The sequence below is a fragment of the Pleurodeles waltl genome, chromosome 7 (assembly GCF_031143425.1).
Source record: "Pleurodeles waltl isolate 20211129_DDA chromosome 7, aPleWal1.hap1.20221129, whole genome shotgun sequence".
Classification (NCBI taxonomy): Eukaryota; Metazoa; Chordata; class Amphibia; order Caudata; family Salamandridae; genus Pleurodeles; species Pleurodeles waltl.
This window is the reverse complement of record NC_090446.1, coordinates 10,626,112-10,647,206: the sequence shown is the minus strand read 5'-3', so window position 1 is coordinate 10,647,206 and position 21,095 is coordinate 10,626,112. Positions and strand designations below refer to the sequence as shown.

The 21,095-nt window shown below is 47.6% G+C and overlaps 1 protein-coding gene across 1 annotated transcript in view; it reads right to left on the bottom strand.

The window, feature by feature from the left end:
- Positions 1-21,095, bottom strand: part of LOC138246709 (protein FAM118A-like) — a 133,382-nt gene that overhangs the window by 48,181 nt on the left and 64,106 nt on the right. Inside the window, exons 4-5 of the mRNA XM_069201479.1 lie at positions 17,201-17,329; positions 14,195-14,480 (exon numbers count right to left, since the gene is read on the bottom strand). Of these exons, the coding sequence (XP_069057580.1) occupies positions 14,195-14,480; positions 17,201-17,329 (415 nt within the window). The remainder of the gene's footprint in view (positions 1-14,194; positions 14,481-17,200; positions 17,330-21,095) is intronic.

Here is a 21,095-nt window from a genome sequence, read left to right as displayed (position 1 = left end):
CTTAGAGCAGTGGTTCCCAACCTTTTGACTTCTGTGGACCCCCACTTTATCAATACTGGAACGCAGGGACCCCCACTGAATCATTATTGGAATCTGGGAACCCCACCACTGAGTCATTACTGAAAGCTGGGGACCTAATCAATTAATAATAATTAATTTTCACAGCAGTCTCAGACTCCCTGAGGAGACTTCGTAGACCCCAGAGGTCCCCAGAACATAGGTTGGGAACCACTGCCTTAGATTATAAGTAAATGGAAAATTGTGCTGTTATTTGGGGTCAACAGTGAGATGAATGACAGTGCTTTCCGTACAAAGTTATCACTACCTTACGTTTGCTATGATGGAATGGAGAAATTATCACATGAAATGAGTATGTGTCCTCTAAAGCTCTTCTGAAATTCACATCCAGCCTTTTTCCGGGAATTCAGTGTCACACAAGGACTTCATGGGCTGAGTTTGTGCTGGAGAGGGAGACCCAAGAATCTCTCCCTCGAACACACAGGGAAGGACCTCAGTAGCGCCCTCAAATGTGGAAGAAGAGTACAGTCCTTATCATCTCAGACAACAAGCACCAGGAGGCAAGTGCCACAGTGAGGGAGGTCAAGTGGTCTCCAAGCACGCCATGAAGACGCTCTGAGACATTGAGGAATCAAGTGCCCACCACACGTGCCCGCCCCATGTGCCCGCCCCACGTGCCATCAACAGGTCCTCCTGAAGACCTAAGTAAACTGATCAGGGTGTCGCCACGAAGTCCAGGTTATGTTATGATATGTTATAAGGATTTTTAGTGGGTGCTTATCACCCGAGTTGTATCCAGTCGCTGGTTTAGAGTGATGGACAGGCCATTGCCTGGTGAAGAGCTATTTGGCAAAGAGTGGTCAAGGCACTGCAGACCTTCAAGTGAAGGTCTGCAGCATTGTCCATCCGACGTCCACCTGCCCTTCAAGGCCAGGGCAGTGGTGGGGTGCTGCCATCAATATCATGTCAGTGAAGTCATAGGGATCGTGAAAAATCCAAGAGTTACACAAAATGTTGCAAATGTTCTATGCCCATTTGGCTGAAGAATGGTTGGCGAATGTTGCGTGTGTCCAAGTGGTGCATTTTGAAACACATTGTCCTAAATAAATGAATGAAGCATGGTGTGCTTGGGGACTGCCTTTACATAGACCCTTGAAATGACCACTAAGTCTGTACCAGTCATACAGCTTTACTGCTAAATGTCTGTGGTGGTTCGGACTTTATATGTCTATATATATATATATATATATATATATATATATAGATAGATATAATTTGTGTCTTACACAAGCAATGTGTTTAGTCTAGGTCCCTCACACCTCAAAATTACAAAAAATACTACACGCCTCATTTGAGGGTTTCTTACTGCTGATATATTTTTGAATATTTGTGAATTTCATTTACAAGTATTTAAATGTTGTTGTGTGTTAGAAAACATTTGGCATCCTGCAACCTTTTCTTTTATGCATCCTGGACCCCAGCAAGGTTGGCTCTTGGTTCACACTACAGTTCCCTCCTTGTGCAGAGGAAGGAGAAAGGAGACATTAATCTTCATGTTAAACAAGCTGCAGTTTATCAGGAGGCGCTGAATGATGCTTGACTACTGTCTTTGAAAGGACAATAAATGCGACAAGATAAAAACTAAACTTCAGGGACTCATTATTGCTCATTCCCATTCTGGACATCTGAACGGTTTTCTTGGGGGTGCTACTGCACCTTCCGCGCCCCTACGTCCGGCGCCTCCATTCCAGGCCCTGCTGCAAGGACACCATCAGCATCACTATCAGCCTGGCCAGCCAGAGACAAATCCCCTCGACAGCCAAAGACGGATGGATCACAGGCCTCTGGAGCCAATCCGAAACCCCAGCCCAGGTAATCAGTAAACCCCGCCCAGCCCACCAAGGGATGGGTACAAGTCCCACAGGGACAAACTCACTTCAGCGAGTGGGTGCAAGAGGTTCTTAAGTCCAGCCACACACTGGCGTTCATGGAGAAACCACCGCTCGTTCCCATCTTAGTCGAGGAGAGTCGGAGGTCTGTCTCACCCTGATGGGAGCAGGAGTCCCCTTTCTACTCTGCTGGGGGCAAACAAACCGATCACAAAAGGTAGCCTTGGAATTACTCCAGGTTTGTCCTGTGGAGGAAAAAGGCAAGCGCCAACAGCCCATCATTGGCCTGTGGTCTGCCAATGGATAGAACCAGAAGAACTCCTTCAAAATGGTGGAAGAGTTTGTGTCTTACCTAATGCGGCATGACTGAACGTCATTGTGGGACCTTGAAAACACGCACTTCCACAGGAAACACCAGAGAGTCCTCAGGGTCCATTTCAGCCAAGGGCACTGGCAGTAGAACGTTCTTTTCTTTGGAGTGCAGCGTGCGGTCATGGTGATCACAAAGTGCCGGAGGCAGCAAACCTGTGTAGGCACAGGGTCCATGCCTTCCCTTACCTGGATGACTGGCTGGCGAAGGGCCAGTGAATGTGGTGACTGACAGGGCAGGTCTTAGAAATAGATGCAAGAGCTCTTGGCTTTGAGTAAAGGACTATCAGGATGTGTGTCAGTATTAATCCGTCCACTTGCATAGTGGCCTCAACAGAAACAGACAAATTTAAAGGAAGATGTCCTTAATTTTCTTACAAGACACTATTGGCATGAAAAAGATCTGCAGACCGTGAACCTTGGGTTGTTTACAAACTGGTAATATAGCAGTGGCGGCTGTCTCGTATTTACAATGGGGGGGTGGGAAGGGGGATACAATAAGAATAACATTTTTTAAAAAGGCACTTACCTGATGACGATCTTCTCTCCTCTTGCCATCTCTCCCAGCTCCGAAGCGCGATGGTCACGGGACCCAGGAAATTGCACAAGTCAATCCTGACGCTGGTTTCATGCTGGTAACCAGCATGAAACCAGCGTCAGGATTGGTTGGAGCGGCCTCTCTCAGCGCTCACCGAGTGCTGGAGGTCTGTGCTTTCCCTAGATAAGGTTAAAGTGCGCATGTCAGGCTGGCTGTCAAAAGACGGCCGGCCAAAGGGACATGCACACTTTAAACAAGTGCACACCTCCCGGCTGCCACTCGGCAGCAGTTGCCCCACCCTGTCCTGACACTCTGTTCAAGACGAGGTGCTGACAAAAAATGGTACTAAACAAAGTTTATTACCATTTTATTTTCTGTTCTGGGGGCATATTTTTGGCGGGCAACACTCTTCCGCCCACGTGGAGGGGCCCCTGTAATATAGTATCTGATTTAGGGTTCAGCGGGTGGGTTACTCCATCACAAACGCAATGGATATCCTGTCCACTGTACTACAAGTGACACTGGATAAAATACCCTGGTAATACGGAGGACTGGATACCCTTCACCTTTGTGACAGAGTAAACCCTTCGCCAAACTCTAAATCAGGCCCCATAGATTGGTTTCACTTGATTTGGCTCACAGTGGCTGAGCATTCATAGCTATTTATCCTGCTGCTGGCCTATTAGTACCAAATATCTGCTGTTAATCAGATGTCCTGCCAAATAGTACATTATGGGCCCCCGTACAACTCTGGCGGTCAAAGACCGCCAGGGCTGTTTTGGCGAATGCACCGCCAACAGGCTGGCGGTGCAATCTTGCCTACTACGACTGTGACGGAAGCGCTGCGGTCACACCGCTGGGACCGGCGGTTTACCGCCATGGCTGTCTCAGCGGTTTTAATCCTCCAGGGCAGCGCTGCTTGCAACGCTGCCCAGGGGATTATGAGTCCCCTTCCCGCCAGCCTGTCCATGGCGGTAAAGACCGCCATGGAAAGGCTGGCGGAAAGGGGAGTTGCGGGGCCCCCAGGCACAGCCCCACACTGCTTTTCACTGTCTGCACAACCAAAAGTTGTACAGCTAGACTTCAGGACCATGGGGACCACTTCAGTCCACCATCCGTGTTGCTGGATCCACGCACGTCTTCAGGAGAGGGGACCCAAGCCACCGGTCATCGCTGAAGAGGGGTGCCTGCTGAAGCTGAGGAGTGACTTCTTCACCCCAAGAGAGATTCCTTCGTTCTTCTGGTGCAGGCTGAAGACAGGCAGTCCTCGAAGGATGCATGACCTGGAAACAGTTGCAGTTGCTGGCAGAAGCTGAAGTTACAATGTTGCAGAAGTCGTCTTTGCTTCTTTGTTGCAGTTTGTAGAGTTCCTGGAGGGTCCAGGTGCAGTTTCATCGGTAGAAGGTGAAGTAAAGGATGCAGAGGATTCCTGCTGGAGTCTTGCGATCCGAATCTGAAGAACCACCCAAGAGAGAGACCCTGAATAGCCCTGAAAGGGGCTTTGGTCAGCTAGCAGGTAAGCACCTATCAGGGGAGGGCTCTGACGTCACCTGCTGGCACTGGCCACTCAGATGCTCCCAGAGTGCCCCACCACCTTGGAATCCAATCCAAGATGGCAAAACCCAGGGACGCTCTGGAGGAGCTCTGGGCACCACCCCTGGAGTGGTGATGGATAGGGGAGTGGTCACTCATCTTTCCTTTGTCCAGTTTAGCGCCAGAGCAGGGACTGGCATCCCTGAACCGGTGTAGACTGGATTAAGCAAGGAGGTCACAATCTGTGTCCTTCAGAGCATTTCCAGAGGCTGGGGGAGGCTACCCCTCCCAAGCCTGTAACACCTATTTCCAAGGGGAGAAGGTGTAACACCCCTCTCCCAAAGGAAATGATTTGTTCTGTCTTCCTGGGCTTGAGCTGCTCAAGGCCCAGGAAGGCAGAAGCCTGTCTGTGAGGTGGCAGCAGCTGAGGATGCCTGGAAAACCTCAGAGGGCTGTAATGGCAATACTGGGGGTCCTCTAAGGAGCCCCCAGAGTGCATGGAGCCATACAACCCATGGGGTATGATTCCAACATGTTTGATACCAAACATGGCCATATTCGGAGTTACCATTGTGAAGCTGTACATAGGCAGTGACCTATGTACAGTGCACGCGCAAAATGGCGTCCCCGCACGCACGAAGTCCGGGATAATGGTCTTGGACAACATGGGGGCACCTCTGCTAGTGCGTGGGTGCCCTCACAAACAGCTACTCTGCTCCCATCCTTCATAGTTGGAAGGCCTGGTATATGGGTGACTTATAAGTGACCTGGTGCAGTGTAAATGGCAGTGAAAGGGTGCATGCACCATTTCACACAGGCTGCAATGGCAGTCCTATAGAAGCCTTGGTATGGGCTCCCTATGGATGGCAAAAGAAATGCTGCATCCCATAGGGATCCCCTGGAGCCCCCATGCCCTGGGTACCTAAGTACCATATACTAGGGACTGATAAGGGGTAACCAGTATGCCAATTTGGGATGAAATACTGGGTTACCAGTATGCAGTGACAAAATTTAGGAGAGAGAGCATAAGCGCTGGGGTCCTGGTTAGCAGGATACCAGTGACACAGTCAAACACACGGACATCAGGCAGAAATTGGAGGTAACATGCCAAAAAGAAGGTACTTTCCTACGCTGTCCACAAGCCTCCGGTGAACTCGCTTGTGGTTATCAGGACTCTTGCGGTCACCTTAACCGCTTTCCTTTGCCTCACAGCTGGCAAGGTTCAGGGTGGGACGCCAGTGTGCTTCACCCTGATATGGTCTAGGCCTGTAGGTGCGTGTGGCTCAGCATCAAGTGACACCCACGGCTGTATTGTGGCACAGTCTGTGTCTCCCGTGCTGCCAAACAGCTCTAATGTATCTGAGTAGTAAATTCAGTGCTGCATTTTCGCCCCTCATCCATCCCAGGACTTTATTATTTACCCCAGTAGCTGCTCAGGTATCCCTCCTCACATGCGGATCCTCAAATTTAGCTGCGCTCACCTTGACCTGGCCACCCAAGCCGAATAGAGCAATGCCCTCGCTGCTGGGGTCTTTGCTACTGCCACTCAGCCTTCGCCCTTCTGTTAGCTGTATCCTGGTTCATGTCACTCAGCGCTCCGGTGCCAGCGAGTGTTCTCCACCAACGGTCTCTGTTCTCGTGGGCAGCCGCTAGCCCGTCTAGGCCTCTAGGTGTGAGGGTGAGCCTGCTCGGCTTCTAGTGATTCCCACAGCTGGATTGTGGTCAGTCTGTGTCTCGCGCTCTGCAAGATAGCTCTAATGCTTCTGTGTAGCAGGTCCAGTGCCGCTGCATCACTTCTGAACCCTCCCGGGGCTTAAGTATTTACCCCAATAGCTGCTCAGGTAACCCCCTTCACATGAGGGTTCACAAATTCAGCTGCGCCTCCTCGCCAGGCCCTTGCGTTCTGCTCCCATCGTCCTGGCCACTCATCCCGGATGGAGCTTCGCCCTCGCTGCTGGGGTCTCTGCTATCGCCGCACTGCCTTCACCCTTCTGTTGGCCATATTCAGGTTCATGTCACTCACCGCTCCGGCGCCAGCGGGTGTACTCCTCCAGCGGTCTCTGTTCTCGTGGGCGGCTGCCAGCCCTCGGCCATCCGGCCTGGCCGTATGAAGCCGCCTCCCGGTCTCCTCCGTCTGCGGAACTGAGCTGCACTGCGCCGATTCGGGTCGAGCCTGCCTCCCGGGACGGTGGGTGGCAACAGCAAGCACAAGTCACGCTGCTCCATTCAACCCAGAGGGTCCCGCCAGTCTGTTGCTGCCCCCGCTCCATGCAGCTGCCATTTTGGGAGGATCGTTGCCACCTCAGCAAAAGTGTATTTTTCCCCTTGGGTCGCTGCAAATCAACAGTTGTCGCCCTCCGTCTGGCTCCCCCAGACTTTTTTAGGTCGTTAGTACATTGGGGGCCAATATTATGCAGGATAGAGGATGGATGGGGCCTGGACTGCTGGAGCTGTCAGGTGTGCGTCCTACGCCATTCGTGGCAAGCCATCCCCCCCATAAATCCTTCACCTTAGAATACTCCCCAGATGTCAGACTGCATTCAAAACGTTTTTCGAAAATGTTTTCAGAAACACTCGTCACCTCGCTAGGTGGTGCAGTGTGGATCTGTGCTGGCTCCATACCACCCAGAAAGTGACAAAGTAGAGCTGCATATAATTGCCACCCCTGTGTGCTGACAGCAGTTTCTTTCTTGATTCTTTCTGTGCCCTCAAAAGAAGGGTGTGAAAACTATCGTTAGTACCAGTGTGGCAATTCCTAACTTGCAATCTTTATAGATGTGAATAAGAGACCACTTCACAGTACAGGGAGGTGGGAGGGTGGTGAGGAATCTGCGGTTGGACAAAGTATTAACCTGAAAGAGCATTTCCTAAGGTAAGTTAACTTTTCCTTCTAACTGTAGATTCCTCATCCTAGAAAAGACGCCAAAGCAGAATCTCCCCAAGATGGAGGGTCCCTGGATTAGACTCAGACCAACAAGTCCTGCAGGACCAAAGGACAGCCGGTGATGTCGGTCCCAGCATCAACGTGTGATGGCCTAGTGTAAGTCCAGGCATCAGAGTAGGCGTCTGCACCAAAGGTGGTACTGGATGCAGACCTAGGTAGACCTGGTTTAAAAGGGTTGCTTGCTGCTGGGAAAGGCCCTGTTGGCAGTAACCCGACTGAAGGCCCCAGCCGATCCTTGGTGCGAGAGGCCGCACTAGCAGGAACCAGAAACATACCAAAGATCTGCAGCTTGGCCTCTTTGAATTCGCTGCAGTATCACTGTTGGCCCCGGAAACTAGAGGCATATCAAGATCAACTCTGGCGTCCCAGTGGAAACCAACTGATGAGTTGATGCCCTTGCGCCTTCTCCTTGGACAAGGAGACGCAGGGGGGATCAAGTTCTGCTTCGCTTTTTATGTTTGTATTCAGACTTCAATTTGAACTTACCAGAGCACTTGAACCGTGAGGCAGACCTCTTGTAAGAACAGCCCCGTTGGTAAGAAAAGGACAGCTGGTGATGTGGAGTGGAACTTACATTAAAGTTTTGACTTTGTCATGTCTGGCAATGTACAGCTTCACCTTCTGTTTCCAGATTGCCTTCAGTGTATGAGACTACACTTGTCATACAAGTTTAAGTTGAGTTATGTACCAAACCCAATCACCAAAGACAGCCCTCTTGTGAGTGACATATTTTCTGCAATCATGGAATCACTTAAAGCTTTGCATTTTAGGAGGGCAAATCATTCCCTAGCTCTATGGTTTTTTAAATTTAAGAAATCATTGGGGGTCAACAAATGTGGGAGAGGAGCCGTGGATGTATGTCAGAAGGTGCAGAAAGAAAGGAACTGACATTAGTAAAGAGGGTTGGCACTTATATTTGGCTCCACTTCTGGGGTGGTGCAGAGTCAGCGCGGAGCCACATACGGCCACCTAGCAGTGCACAGCTTTGCTGAGAAAGATTGTGATTCAGTCGGGCACTTGAGGACTAATCTAGGGTGAGAAATCTGTGGTTAGAAGCATCCATCAGAATAAGTTGTTTGCAGATTAGTCAAGTAAAGTAGTATATTGCTATCAGTATGAAATTACAAAAGGAAATTTAAACATCAGTGGCTGAAAACTGCTGCTTTGGAAGTCTCAGTCCAGAAGCTGCAAACTGTGTTTCACTGCGGAGAGTGAGGTTTCTAAAACAGTGGTTTGCAACCACTGTTTGTGTGCTTTGACTGTCTGCATATCACTCACTGGAGATGTGCAAATAATCTTGAGTGTGGTTTTTAATACATGTTAAGGCAATGCCTTCTTAACTCATGGGGATTGTAGGAAGCTGGCCCTCTATGTTGTGGGCAAAATGAGGTACAATGTGCAAGGGGTCCAGGCAACCACACGTTGGTTTCCGGAGGTAAAAATCAGACCACCTAATGCTCCAATTAGTAAGGTAGGTGGTCGAGAAGTTAGGCTAATCCAAGAGATGTGCCAAGTATTTGCTGTGCTCACAAACACAATCATGCACCACACACACTCAAAGAATAACTGAAGACCAGAATTTATAAAAAATACTTCAGACTTTTATATACATTTTAAGACCAGGATCTTTAAGATACGTTAATGACTTTTTGAGTTATGACTTTTTGAAGTTTTAATAAAGTTAGTCTTTCTGTGCGTAATTACTCACCATTGGAATCAATGCACAGTGACTTTTAAAAATGCATTCAAAATCGTACAGTTGGGTTACCAGTCTCTTCTCTTGCAGGGTGGCCGGAGTGGTCGGTGGGCACACTGTGCCAGCTGAAGAGCCTCAAGCCGCTCCCGGTTCTAGCGGGAGCAGCATTGGAAAACCTCTTGGCACAGGCACAGGGTCACCTGGATGGGCCACTTGGAAAAGGAGCTAGTTTGCAGATTTAAAGTTGGTGCATGGGGGTCCCCTTGAGCTTTTGGGGTCGCAAGGGGCTCGGGACCGGGGCACACAGCAGATCCCATGATGCAAGGCTCAGGGCGGTCAGGTGCAGGGTGCTTTGAAGGTCTTGGATGCTGTGCGCAAAGGGACCCTTTGGAGTTGAAGGTAAGTCTTCTTCTTGAGATCCTGCAGGATGTTGCAGGTGCTCTGGTGGGAGGTCTAGAGTTGGTGTCACTGAAGTCCCTTGACTGGGGCTTCCTCTTGGTCCAGTTGCAGCTCTGGGGGACCTGTTTTTGATGATGTCCGACGTGCACTAGTAAGTACCTGGGGTATTGCCACAACTCGGCCACAGAGGGGTGCTGGTCCACCAAACTTGGCACACTCGCAGGTCTCATCTGAGCTGTCATTGGTGAGTTGTTGGGTCCAGCTGCAACTTCCGGGTTGCAGAGATATCGTCCGGTCGGTGAAGTGTCCCTCACCGGTTTGCAGGTTCCTTGCAAGTTCCTGTGGTTTCTTGAGTGGTGCCACTCAGGAGGGAGTTCTCTGGCTATTTGTGAAGCCTGGATGTCCTCGGGGTCTTTTGAGGTTGGTCCAGTGGTCAGCTCCTCCGCAGCGGCGATTGTCGGGAACTCTGGTGCAGCAAGCAGGGGTCTTGAAGCCTCTTCTGGTGAAGCAGGTCCTCTGTTCTCGTCCTGTCGGGCTCTTTGGTGCTGTCTTCTTTTCTTCCAGATGAATCTAATTTCTTGGTCTACGGGAGCCCACTAAATACTGAATTTAGTGGGCGTTTTAGGGGGAACCTGGTAGTGTCCAATGGGACACTTACCCTTGGGTGGCTACACCCTCTACAGTGACCACTTCCTGTGGGAAGGGGCACTTCCCTAAACCCTATTGGATATTTTCCTGCCATCCAACATGGAGGAAAATGAGATGGAGTGTCCACTACGCCTGCAAGCCCCTAGGGGTGGTGCATGCTCAATGAGGCCACTCCCCCTACCCTTTGTCTGGTTTCCCACCTTTGCTCCCACCAAAGGTGGGGATTAGCAAAGGGGGGGAGGTATCTGCTGCTAGAAGCAGGCCTGTGGGCTTGAGTTTCAGGGGCAGTAGCCCTTTGAAGCTCACCGCCAGGGTGTTGCACATTCCTGAGGGAGGGAGTGTTAGCTCCTCCACCTAGGAAGGGCATTGTCTTACAAAGCAGAGAGCCATAGCTCTCCCCCAGGTTTGTATATTGGCCATCTGGTGTGGCGGGCTGGATGGAACCAGTCAGCAACTGTGTCAGTTAGGGTAGCTTTTGCAGGGGGCACCTCTAAGGTGACCCCTGGGTACATTTAGGGTTAAATCCAACACTGGTACCAGTTTGGATTTAATATTCTGAGTTGTTTGATACCAAACAACCCAGGGTACAGAGTGGCCATCCTGTAGCCGGGGAACCCGTGTTTGATCAGTGTCCAGTACATGTACTTAAAATGGCTGCTCTGTTCACTCACTATGTCCCAGGTCTGGCAAGGACACAGTGGGGGCATATTGCTCATGCAATTATGCCCTCACACATAATATGATGCACCGTGCATTAGGGCTGTAAGGCCTACTAAAGGGGTGACTTATCCATACCATATGCAGCGTAGGGTGGACAGGGCACACAGGGAGTGTGCCATGTCGAGTTTGCCATTTTTTAGGTGTGCCCCAGTACACTCAGCCTGCACTGGCAGTGCTGGGGGTATCTGGGTGCAGGGCCCTAGAGGGCAGCACAATCAGTGCTGCTGCCATAAGGGGGCCTACTCCTAGTATCTCATGCCCTGAGTAGAGTACTGGAGTATCCAATTACTAGGGTCTTACAGGGATATGTAAGAGTGTATCCAATTATGCCAAGAATTACAACAGATTTAGGGAAAGAGCTCTGGCCCAGGGAACCTGGTTAGCAGGGGCCCTGGGCGCTATCAAATTCTAGAACACATCAACATCAGACAAAAAGTGGGGGCTAACCATGCAAAAAAAGGTCTCCTCTCACCTGACTACATTGTGTTAACGTTTATAATCTGCACCTAAAGCCTGTTCCTGGTTTGTGAGAGGTGGGTTCAGTTTGGACATCTTAAGTTAGGTATGCTTGTTCTGAGCAGATCAGTAGCACTTGCCTCAATATTTTCAATTTCCCTCTAGATCTCAGTGAGTTTTTCTCACCAGAGGCCCTGAAACTACATAACCATGAGTGGATCAGAACTTGTTTTGCTACTCAGCAGAGAACTGTGGTCTGCTAGATTTGGGAGTTCCTTCACTCCCACCCAGGCCTGCAGCTGGACAAATGACTTTGCCCACTGATGGAACATCATCATCCTCAGGGCGCCGCTCAGACTGTGTAAGGGAGGAGGCCGCTTGCAGTGGTGGACAGGTGTCATTCTGATGGGAATCCCTGATCTAAGATATATTGACGGTCCTATCTGAGGGTTTTATCTCACATTTGTCAGCACTCTAGTATTATTTTATGACTCACACAAGCATATGGCTGGCCCTGCTGATAGCCAGCTCCCCTGCTGGGTCCGTGCAGTTGAGTAGAGGACTTCAGCGCTAGTATTTTATCCATTCCTGCCATCCTCTAGTGCCTTAGCAGTGCCTCATCAGCTGCAATGCAGGAGATGCATTCCTCTGACAACCACTAATGGAAAGTGCAAACCTGTTCTCGAGTCCTCTTGGTCGAACCAAAATGTGAAAGATGTTTAAATCAAGCAGTGGTTGAAGGAGGGTCTTTCAAAGCAACCAGTGGTTGAAGGAGGCTTGCTCAAAGCAACCAATGGTTGACGGAGGATTGCTCAAAGCATCCACAGTTGAAGGAGGCTCATTCAAAGCAACCAATGGTTAAAGGGGGCTTACTCAAAGCAACCAGTGACGGAAGGGGGCTCACTCAAAGCATCCAGTGGTTGAAAGAGGCTAAGTCAAAGCAACCAATGGTTGAAAGAAGCTCAGTCAAAGCAACAAATGCAGGGGTCTCCAACCTTTTCTGTAGTGAGAGCTACTTCTGATCAGTGAAAATCATTGTGAGCTACTGAAGGTCAAGGCACTCACGCAGTGCTACTAGACAATCCCCGCCCAGCTCACTGACTAAGGGGGTTATTCTAACTTTGGAGGAGGTGTTAATCCGTCCCAAAAGTGACGGAAAAGTGACGGATTTACCACCAGCCGTATTACGAGTCCATTATATCCTATGGAACTCGTAATACGGCTGGTGGTATATCCGTCACTTTACCGTCACTTTTGGGACGGATTAACACTCCTCCAAAGTTAGAATAACCCCCTAAGTCTTATGACCATACAGCGAGAAATTGTGGTTTGAACAAAATATGTTTTGGCTAGGGGCCTATGACAGGGCTGACGTGTGTCAGTGAGAGTGTGGTCTTGTGTGCATACGAACTGGATATATGTGAATAGGTGAAAAAGAGCCTGTGTCATATGTACTTGTTGCACAGGATACACCGTTCCCCATATGTGGAACTGTTATATGTGTAACACAAACATACAGCCATTTTTTTAAAAGGGAAAATCTTAAAGTGCATAATAATGTTCGGCAAAAATATGTCTAATATGGAACATTTAAACACTTTAAAAATGTCCAGGTGTCGCATTTACAAACATCAGGCATCCTGCACCCGATGGCCTGTAGAGAGGGTGCCACATTTATAAATGAAAAATACAGGAATTTATTTAAATGGGAGGAATTTAGAGGGAAGAAACATGCCTCACAAAATATTAAGACATAATTCACTCAATATTTCATATACATATTTGTCTTCACTTTAAATTTCTCTGATTGTGAAAAAAAATGACTATACTTTTCAGCTATAAATTTAGCACAGTATCTACAGGCGACTGGGAGCAAGAGGTCTGCTTTTTGTAAATGTGACTCTTTGAAATGGGAGAAAATTAAAATGAAAAGTTAACTTGATCAATTTAACATTTCATTTTAATTTTCTCCCATTTAAAAACATTCAGAAACATCATTTTGTTCTTGCACTATTAGACACTGACTGTTAAATGCCTCGTGCTTCTGTTCTTCACCTCTGTGCCCTGGTTCATAAATCTAACGCCAGCACTGCTCCTTATCAGGCCTTGCTATTGGCAGCCTGGAGATAATATTGTAAAATAAACACAGCCTTCCATTTATGTTAAAAAGGAAATGTGACCCTGTGCTTATTTAAAAATTAACTCAAGGCTGGGAGCTACTCTGAAGGAATCTTGGAACTAACGGTAGCTCACGATTGACTGGTTGGAGACACTTGAACCAATGGTTGAAGGAGGCTCGCTCAAAGGAACCAGTGATTGAAGGAGGCTTCCTCAAAGCAACCAGTGGTTGAATGGGGCTCAATCAAAGCAACCAACTGTAGAAGGAGGCTCAGTGAAAGCAACCAATGATTGCACTGGGGTCCCTCAAAGCAACCAGTGGTTGAAGGAGGCTCACTAAAGCAACCAATGGTTGAAGTAGTCTGACCAACAGCTTTACCAGTTTTTTATTTTTGTGTTAATGACATGAACTCTTACTAAAAGCTAAACTTCTCTCTATCCTTACCTTACCATTAAGAAAAGTGTTTTTGCCCTAGAAGTGTGCATTGAATCCTCTTAAATTCACCATCATTTGCAGTTTCAGCACAGCACCTACGATAATGCGCTACAATTGCACCTAGAACTGTTATTACCTGTTTTACAGGTTCTTTTTTTCTTGCAAGCCTCATCAACAGTCACCCACTTCAATTTGATCCAAGAAAAAGTTCAAGCTGCCCTAGTCTTCCATTCAAAAACAACAGATGATGGAGGGAATGCAGAACAAATCAAACATTCACCCCCAGTCACAGATCTGGGTTTAATCCATCTGTTTTTGTTGCTTTCCATGCCATTCTAGTTTGAAGCCGCTACCCAAGAAACCAGGTGAACACTTGGCGGCACCTGACCATGCAAACGCAGTCAGATCAGCGCGAATTTGGAAACATTACCTGTTGGCTTCTCTTTGCGAAGTAACTCTGTCAGCTCTCTGAGGAAGCCTGGGAACTGAGCGCAGTTGTCTCCATAGGATATTAATTTGATGCCAAGAAGCAGCATTTCCCTCTGAAGTTTAAAAAAGCGGTCGGTGTCCTTCTTCAGGACCAGCATGTAGTGCTCCACCTCACGCTTCTTCTTTATCGGGTACCAAAAGAGCGCTTGGAAGACGTGCTCGCGAAGGACCTCCCCGCAGCCAAGGAACACAAAGGTCTTCGAGTTGTACAGGTTCTGCAGAGCGGCCTGCCAAAAGGAGGGAAACATTATATAGTGACCAATGAGTAAAGTATTGAGATATATGGACGCCTGGTAGGAAACCCAATGTCCAGATAATGGCGGGAAAAGACTACTAGACAATTGTGCAGAGCAGGTCCTGGATAGTTTGCTACCCTCCATGAAGATACACAAGTACCCCACTCATTCGCCCCCTTTTTCAGCGAGTGAGCACAGACACAATAAACACAAGCAAAAGCAATTGCCAGGTTATATGCATGACTTGCAAAGTCAAAGGAATATTTGAGCTTAGAACTCATTCAAAATACAAACCTTTTTAAATAAGGGCAGGTTATCTTACAGTTAAAGTGTGCGCGTTTCCCTTTCCAGTCTGTTCGTACTACTGATGACATATTTAGAAGTGGCTCCCACCCACTCCACTGGCCCAGAGACAGGAGACTGGATCACCTTATCTGGTGTCCCTTTCCAACAGTCCAAAGAAGTTTGGAAAAACGCTGCCTAAAAAGTGTTTTGATGTTTTAGTTAAGTTTTCTAAAGTGTAGACATTCATCTTCTGGAGGGCTGAGAATGAGCAATTCTTCTTAAACAGTTTACCTATGACATACTCCATGTGACAGCCACTCATATTTGAAGAATCAGGCAACTACATAAAAATGTGATTACCATCACTATGACATTTTTAACCTTGCTGGGGGTTTTGCTTATTTCCTGGGGCTGAGCAGGAGTGAGCATCATAGAGTTTGCAACAGTCAGATTCATGTGTTTACATATCACTTTTCCAGTGGCCCATAGTCTATATAGTGAAGAGAGTTACCTGCAAGTGATAGCTGAACTCTTCTTGCAGAATTAGCACTGAAGACTTCGAAAGGGCCAGCAACCCCAAACTAGGTAGTGTTCTTCCTTGAGGGATGTATTGTGTAGAGTTGTCCTGATTTTGAACATGACCACAGCTTACCATCTGCTCTACACCCCTCCAAGCACAAGAAGGGTTTCGACATAGGAGCAGTGTGTGATCCCTGCAGCCTTACAGTTCACCTGCAGAAGCCTGAATCATGGTGCTTCTCAACTCTCAGTGAACTCTGACTGAGCCACAATTTCCTGGATCATGCCTACGTCCACTTTTTATGCTAGTGATGCCTTTGAACATTTTCAATACATTAGAATTTTCTGAAATGTACCAATATTAAATGTATTCACACGTCTTGGACTTTCTCATTGGTGAAGAGCCCGAATTGTTGTTTGATGGGAAGGCTACTCAAATGCAACGTAGCCTTCAAAGCCCTCAAAGCCCTTGGTCTGCACAGGCAGATCTTTGGTATTCCTTCAATAGAAACTCCATTGCCTGTATCAACAAAGTACTTCCTCTGAGGGTGTGGGGGCCATCCGGGGAACGACATTACAAGGCTCTGCATATTTAGAGTGGGCAGTGCATTTTGTATAGTCTATCACTGTCAGGAAAAACTTGCCAGTGAGGACTGGAAAAAAAATAATGGCTCTTACACCGTGGGAGAAAACTCCCAGGAGATGGGGACATCAGTCTTTTGTTTTTCAGAAAGAAACTCCCACTTTTGTGATTGGCCAAGAAAGCCAACAGTGGATGTCTGTCAAGCATTTTGTACATTTAAAAGGACCACCATAACAGGGGTTCCTTTTAATCAACAGAGATGACCGCTAGGCTGGTGGTCATCTGTAAGTCTGGTAGATGGTAGACTCTCGGGGTAGTGGAGATAATGTGAAATTTGCTAATTTCCAGCAGATGCAGTCAATCAATTGGGGCATTATTGCTTGTGGATTTTATCTCTCATACTATTCAGCTGGAGGTAATTCTACTGCTGGTAAAACACTGACAGAAACACTGCTTCCATCAGTAATCAACTCTGATCAACGCCAAATCAGGCCCCTTTCTTTTAGTTGTGTAAAATACCATTTAGTGTCGTGAGGACCTCTTGGACCCTCATTGGTCACCCCTGTTTTAGCTTTGTTTTACATTTTTATATTTTATTCATTGTAGTTAAGCTGCTTTTAGAGAAGACATGTACACACATTTCCGGCATTATAGGTTTCTAGGAATCCGTGGTACGAGTTGCTGTTGAGTTACCCTTCACACAACATGTAATCAGTACTTTCTGTCTAAGGCTAAGAACACTGTACACGATATGCACATTTGTGTTGCCCGTTCAGGAGACAGCTTCTTACACCTAGACACAGCATTGTATCAGGTCTGTACTTCCAACATAGTATGGTTTATTATATAAATGATGCACTGACCCAGAAGGGGCAGTGGACTTTCCACCCACAACCACCCTGGGGCAAATGCTATGTTGATACAGCTCTGCTAGCACTAATCTGCGCGGCCCCAAGAGGATTGCCTTCTACACCACAGACCGACTCCTGAAACTGTCTCCAGGTATGGCGTTGGGGCTAATCCCTTACATCGTGCCAGGCAGAAGGGTACACCCACTATACTCTCAGTGTAAACTTAGTGTTAGATAGGAACCTGTAGACTGTGTAGAGCCATATTCACCATGGTAGGATTTTTTATCTTCCTTACCATGATTGTAATACTGATTCTCTTGCTTTGTTTCATCTGCCTACTTAGATAGACTCAGTCAGCCACACTGGTCCCAGCAGCACAAACGCAATTGGTAAAGAAGCACAGTAAAATAAACCACTTCTGTTTCATGTCTACGTTAATGAATGAAGGAGGGAGCTTTACGCCAAGAACATACCGTGATTTGAGTGTTATGATATAATTCCTTATGAACCTTTGGGTTCCATGCAATTCCAGAGGGAAAGTCATACACGCCATGTATGTGAAGGACGCCGTATGGTTCAAGGCCGTTCGCCCACTGGATGAGCTGCAAAAAAGATTCATAATATTATTCCACACAACTCACATCTTCTTTTCCTGATAGCAATCTTTACTAAAGAACAGTTTCAACAAATCATAGTGATAGACATGAAAAAGGACGTGCCTGTGAGCCAGGGTTTAATTTGAGCCGGTGCTGACCAGTGAGCCTCACCAGTACGGACATCAGTGTAGCACTGGGACCTCGCAGTGCACTGTGTAGAGATTCTGCTGACTGAGACAACATATACCTCGAAAGCATGGTGCACCATGTTGGCGACACAGGGGTATCACAAGCAGACCCCTGAATCACATGACTCTCTGGCAAACTGATTGTCCCCGCACCACACCTTCAACCAGCATTAAAAATAATATTGTGGCTCCCCTCAGTAGTTTGACCCTGGGTGACTGATGAGAGTGGCACCTCCCACCAATTCCCTTGCACCTCCAGGGTCTTGTGGGCAGGTGGGCCCAGGAGCAGGGGAGGCGGACAGCATGATGGAGAGGGTGTGAGGCAAACATGGAAGGAAGAGCTGGCTGGGGATGGTGCCTAGGACGAGTGCCTTCTGCACGTAGAGGAGAACATGATGAAGATGCAAGACTGACAAATTTAAAACACTGAGAGGCAGATTTACAACAAAGTAGCACAGGACAGCGCAGCAACTGACATTGCTGCACTGCACACCAGGGAAAGAGGAGAAATGCACAGTATTTACACCATTTAGGCATCCTGGTGCCAACGCGGGCACCCTTGAACCATGGTGCAAGGACGCCTGGGTTGCAGACAGGATTATTTTCATGCCAGAAGGGACAACTTCCTACACAAAAACAATCCATGGAGTCGTTTTCCTCTTTCTATGTGTGCTGAAGAATGCTGCACACATGGAATACACACCATGTATTTGGTAAAATACATACCACTTGCTATTATGGGCATAGATAACTCTGTATTTTTCAGTTTCATAACTTCAATAACTGGAACTCGTCTGCCACCATGTGTCCACCTTTGGTAGTAGTGGCACGCGTGCAAGACGCCTTAGAATGTCAATTAGGTGTATTTAGTTGGAAGTTAGTAATTGGTTACATTACTCAGATGATGTGCAGGGAAGGTGATCTCAATGATGTCCGTAGGAAACATGTGGCGTATGGGAAGGTAAACATTACTCCCAGGCTGGGGTCCCCTCCGGCTAAGGGTGACCTCTGGGACATGTATGAAGGAAGCATTCCTTGCTCTGGGTTCGAATCAGCTTGTGACATTCCTTCATTTATCTAAAGATAATTAAACAGCCTTTCCGGCCTTGTCAGATGTAGGCCCTAATCACTGACAAACACCCCCCCATGATAGGTGGGATTCTTCAGTTAGGGGCCCTACAGTCTGGGCAGTGAATAATTTTCCATCTGCCCAGGAGGCTGATAACACATGTTGACTGCCTGCTCCTTTCTCTCTGGTATCACTGCAGCACTAGTCTGTCCATGGAGTGGTTTGCATCACTTGGGTTAATGTTGTCACACTAGGGGGCATATTTATGAAATGTTGGTGCAAGGCAGCACAGCAAGTCACCTTGCTGCACTGTCCTGCATCAAAGGGAAAGGGAAAGGGCAGGAATGCTCTGTATTTAAGCAATACAGCACATTCCTGTCATTTCTCACTGCACGGGTGCCATTTCGGTAGTCTAGTGCCGATGCAGGCACCCTTGCACCATGGTGCAAGGGTGCCCGCATTCCATGCAGGATTGTTTTTGTGCAGGAAGGGACACCTTTCTGCACAGAAACAACCCCAGAGGTGTTTCCTCTTTCTATGTGTGCTGCAGAAACGGGAAAAAAACGAGAAGAAATGAATATACTTCTTGTTACGCCTGTTTTGGGGCAGCGTAATCTGGGGCAGTAAATCTGGGGTGAGAAAACCCACCGCAACACCCAAAGGAACGCCTCCCTGGGGCAGAGTAAGGCAACACAGGGACTTGCACTGAGCTGTCTTACTCCATATCGATGAGACCATTCAAAGGCACGCAGGGGCTTGGCGTGGCCTCATAGATATGGTCGAGAGGCTTGTGTCGCCTGTTGAGTCACTAAACGTGGCGATCCAGTGGCACAAGCCTCCCATAAATATGCCACCAACATCTGGAAGGATTGTCAGGGTCAGCTGAAACTTCCTTTACTATGGGAGTGATGATGGCATAAGTTGACTCCGTTGCTGTTACATATGTCCCAGAAATGGGGAGGATGTTTTGAAGGACACATTTGTTTTTGTTATTTTGTTGTCTGCAGCAGGTGTAAACTCAAAGAGATTGAGGGCCTGCTTAAGAACCGGTGATGGATATCCCGTCCGCCGAAACCCAAATTACCTTCTATCCTTTGGGATTTAGATTGTGGTGGGCGGGATATCCATCACTGTTGTGACAGTGTAACTCGTCCGCCAAACTCTAAAGCAGGCCCTAAGACTCGAGGGGCTCATAGGAAGGTTTCTTCAAGCAGTGGCATAAGAAGGACAAACACTCTCAGAGAGCTTGGATTTCACTGATGAAGGATTGGTGGTTTCTTGGAAGGAACCAGAAGATTTAATATTCAAATATTTTGTCTTAAGATATGAAATTACTCTTTGATTTAGTTATCAGCCTTCCTGATGCAGGTTTTGAAGAACTCCTTTTTGACTCTGGCACAAGCTTATTTATAGGAAGAGCCTAAAAATCTAAGTTATATGTTCACCCCAAAAAAGTTGGAAATGATTAGTCAGTCACTGTTCCACTTGACATGCTTGAGGGGAAAATCCTGTTTGCTAATGTTTGGGCTCTGTCTGTGGTAGCAGTGCTGCCACAGCCTTAGAAAGAATTGGCATTCAAGAAGATATGCCATGCCTCTATTTTTGTGGTATGGATGTCAAAATTTGTATGGCGCGAGCCTAACCAAAAGGCAAAGGAGCATTGTGTAGTGTCAAAGGCAAGCATACAGTTAATAAGGGGCAGGGGACAGGAGAGATGGCTGGATTCTGAGAGTAGAAGTGTCCTACTACTGCACTGTGATGGAGTATACCTCAAAGAGAGGTGTCCAACTCTTTCCTAAATTGGAGCAGCGTGGGGGCAGTCCTGGTGGATACAGGGATGTTGTTTCAGATACTGGAAGCAAAATTTGAAAAAGGCCTGCTGTCTTGTAATTTTTCTTTTTGACACTACTTAGTTTACAGTCTGATGGGGGCCTGGCTGCAGGTTCTGTCAAGAACCACCAGAGACGAACGCCTTGTTTGCAAGATAGGCAGCGGTTGAGGTCATCATGACTTTGTAAATGATGGAACAGGTTTTGAAGATGATGCAGACTGGGAAGAGGAACCACTGGAGTTCCATCAGGATGGGGGTGATGTGATGTGAAGCCTCTTTGAAGCCAAGGATTCCTAGTACTAATTTTGGCAGCACAAGCACTTGGAATCAGGCGTTGGGGAAGCAGGGGAAAGAGGAACAGAAAATGTGAAACACTGAAATACGTGATGTTCCGAGCTGTGTTCACCACCGATACCAGTTCAAAAGGCATCAAACATTCGTTTTTGAGAAGGGTCTACAGGTATGATCAATCCAGCCATTTGCAAATGGAAATGATCCATTAGGCATTAGTATCAAATCACGGGTAAGGGGAACTACCTGCATGAATGCACGAACAAAAGTGAAACAGAAGGAAAGCTAGATGCAAACTAGAACAAAGAACAAGGGGGGCACCGATATGCACAGCTGCCAGGTGAAGTACATTTGGAAGTGCAGCCTTCTTATACTGCTCTGCCCAGAAGAGGA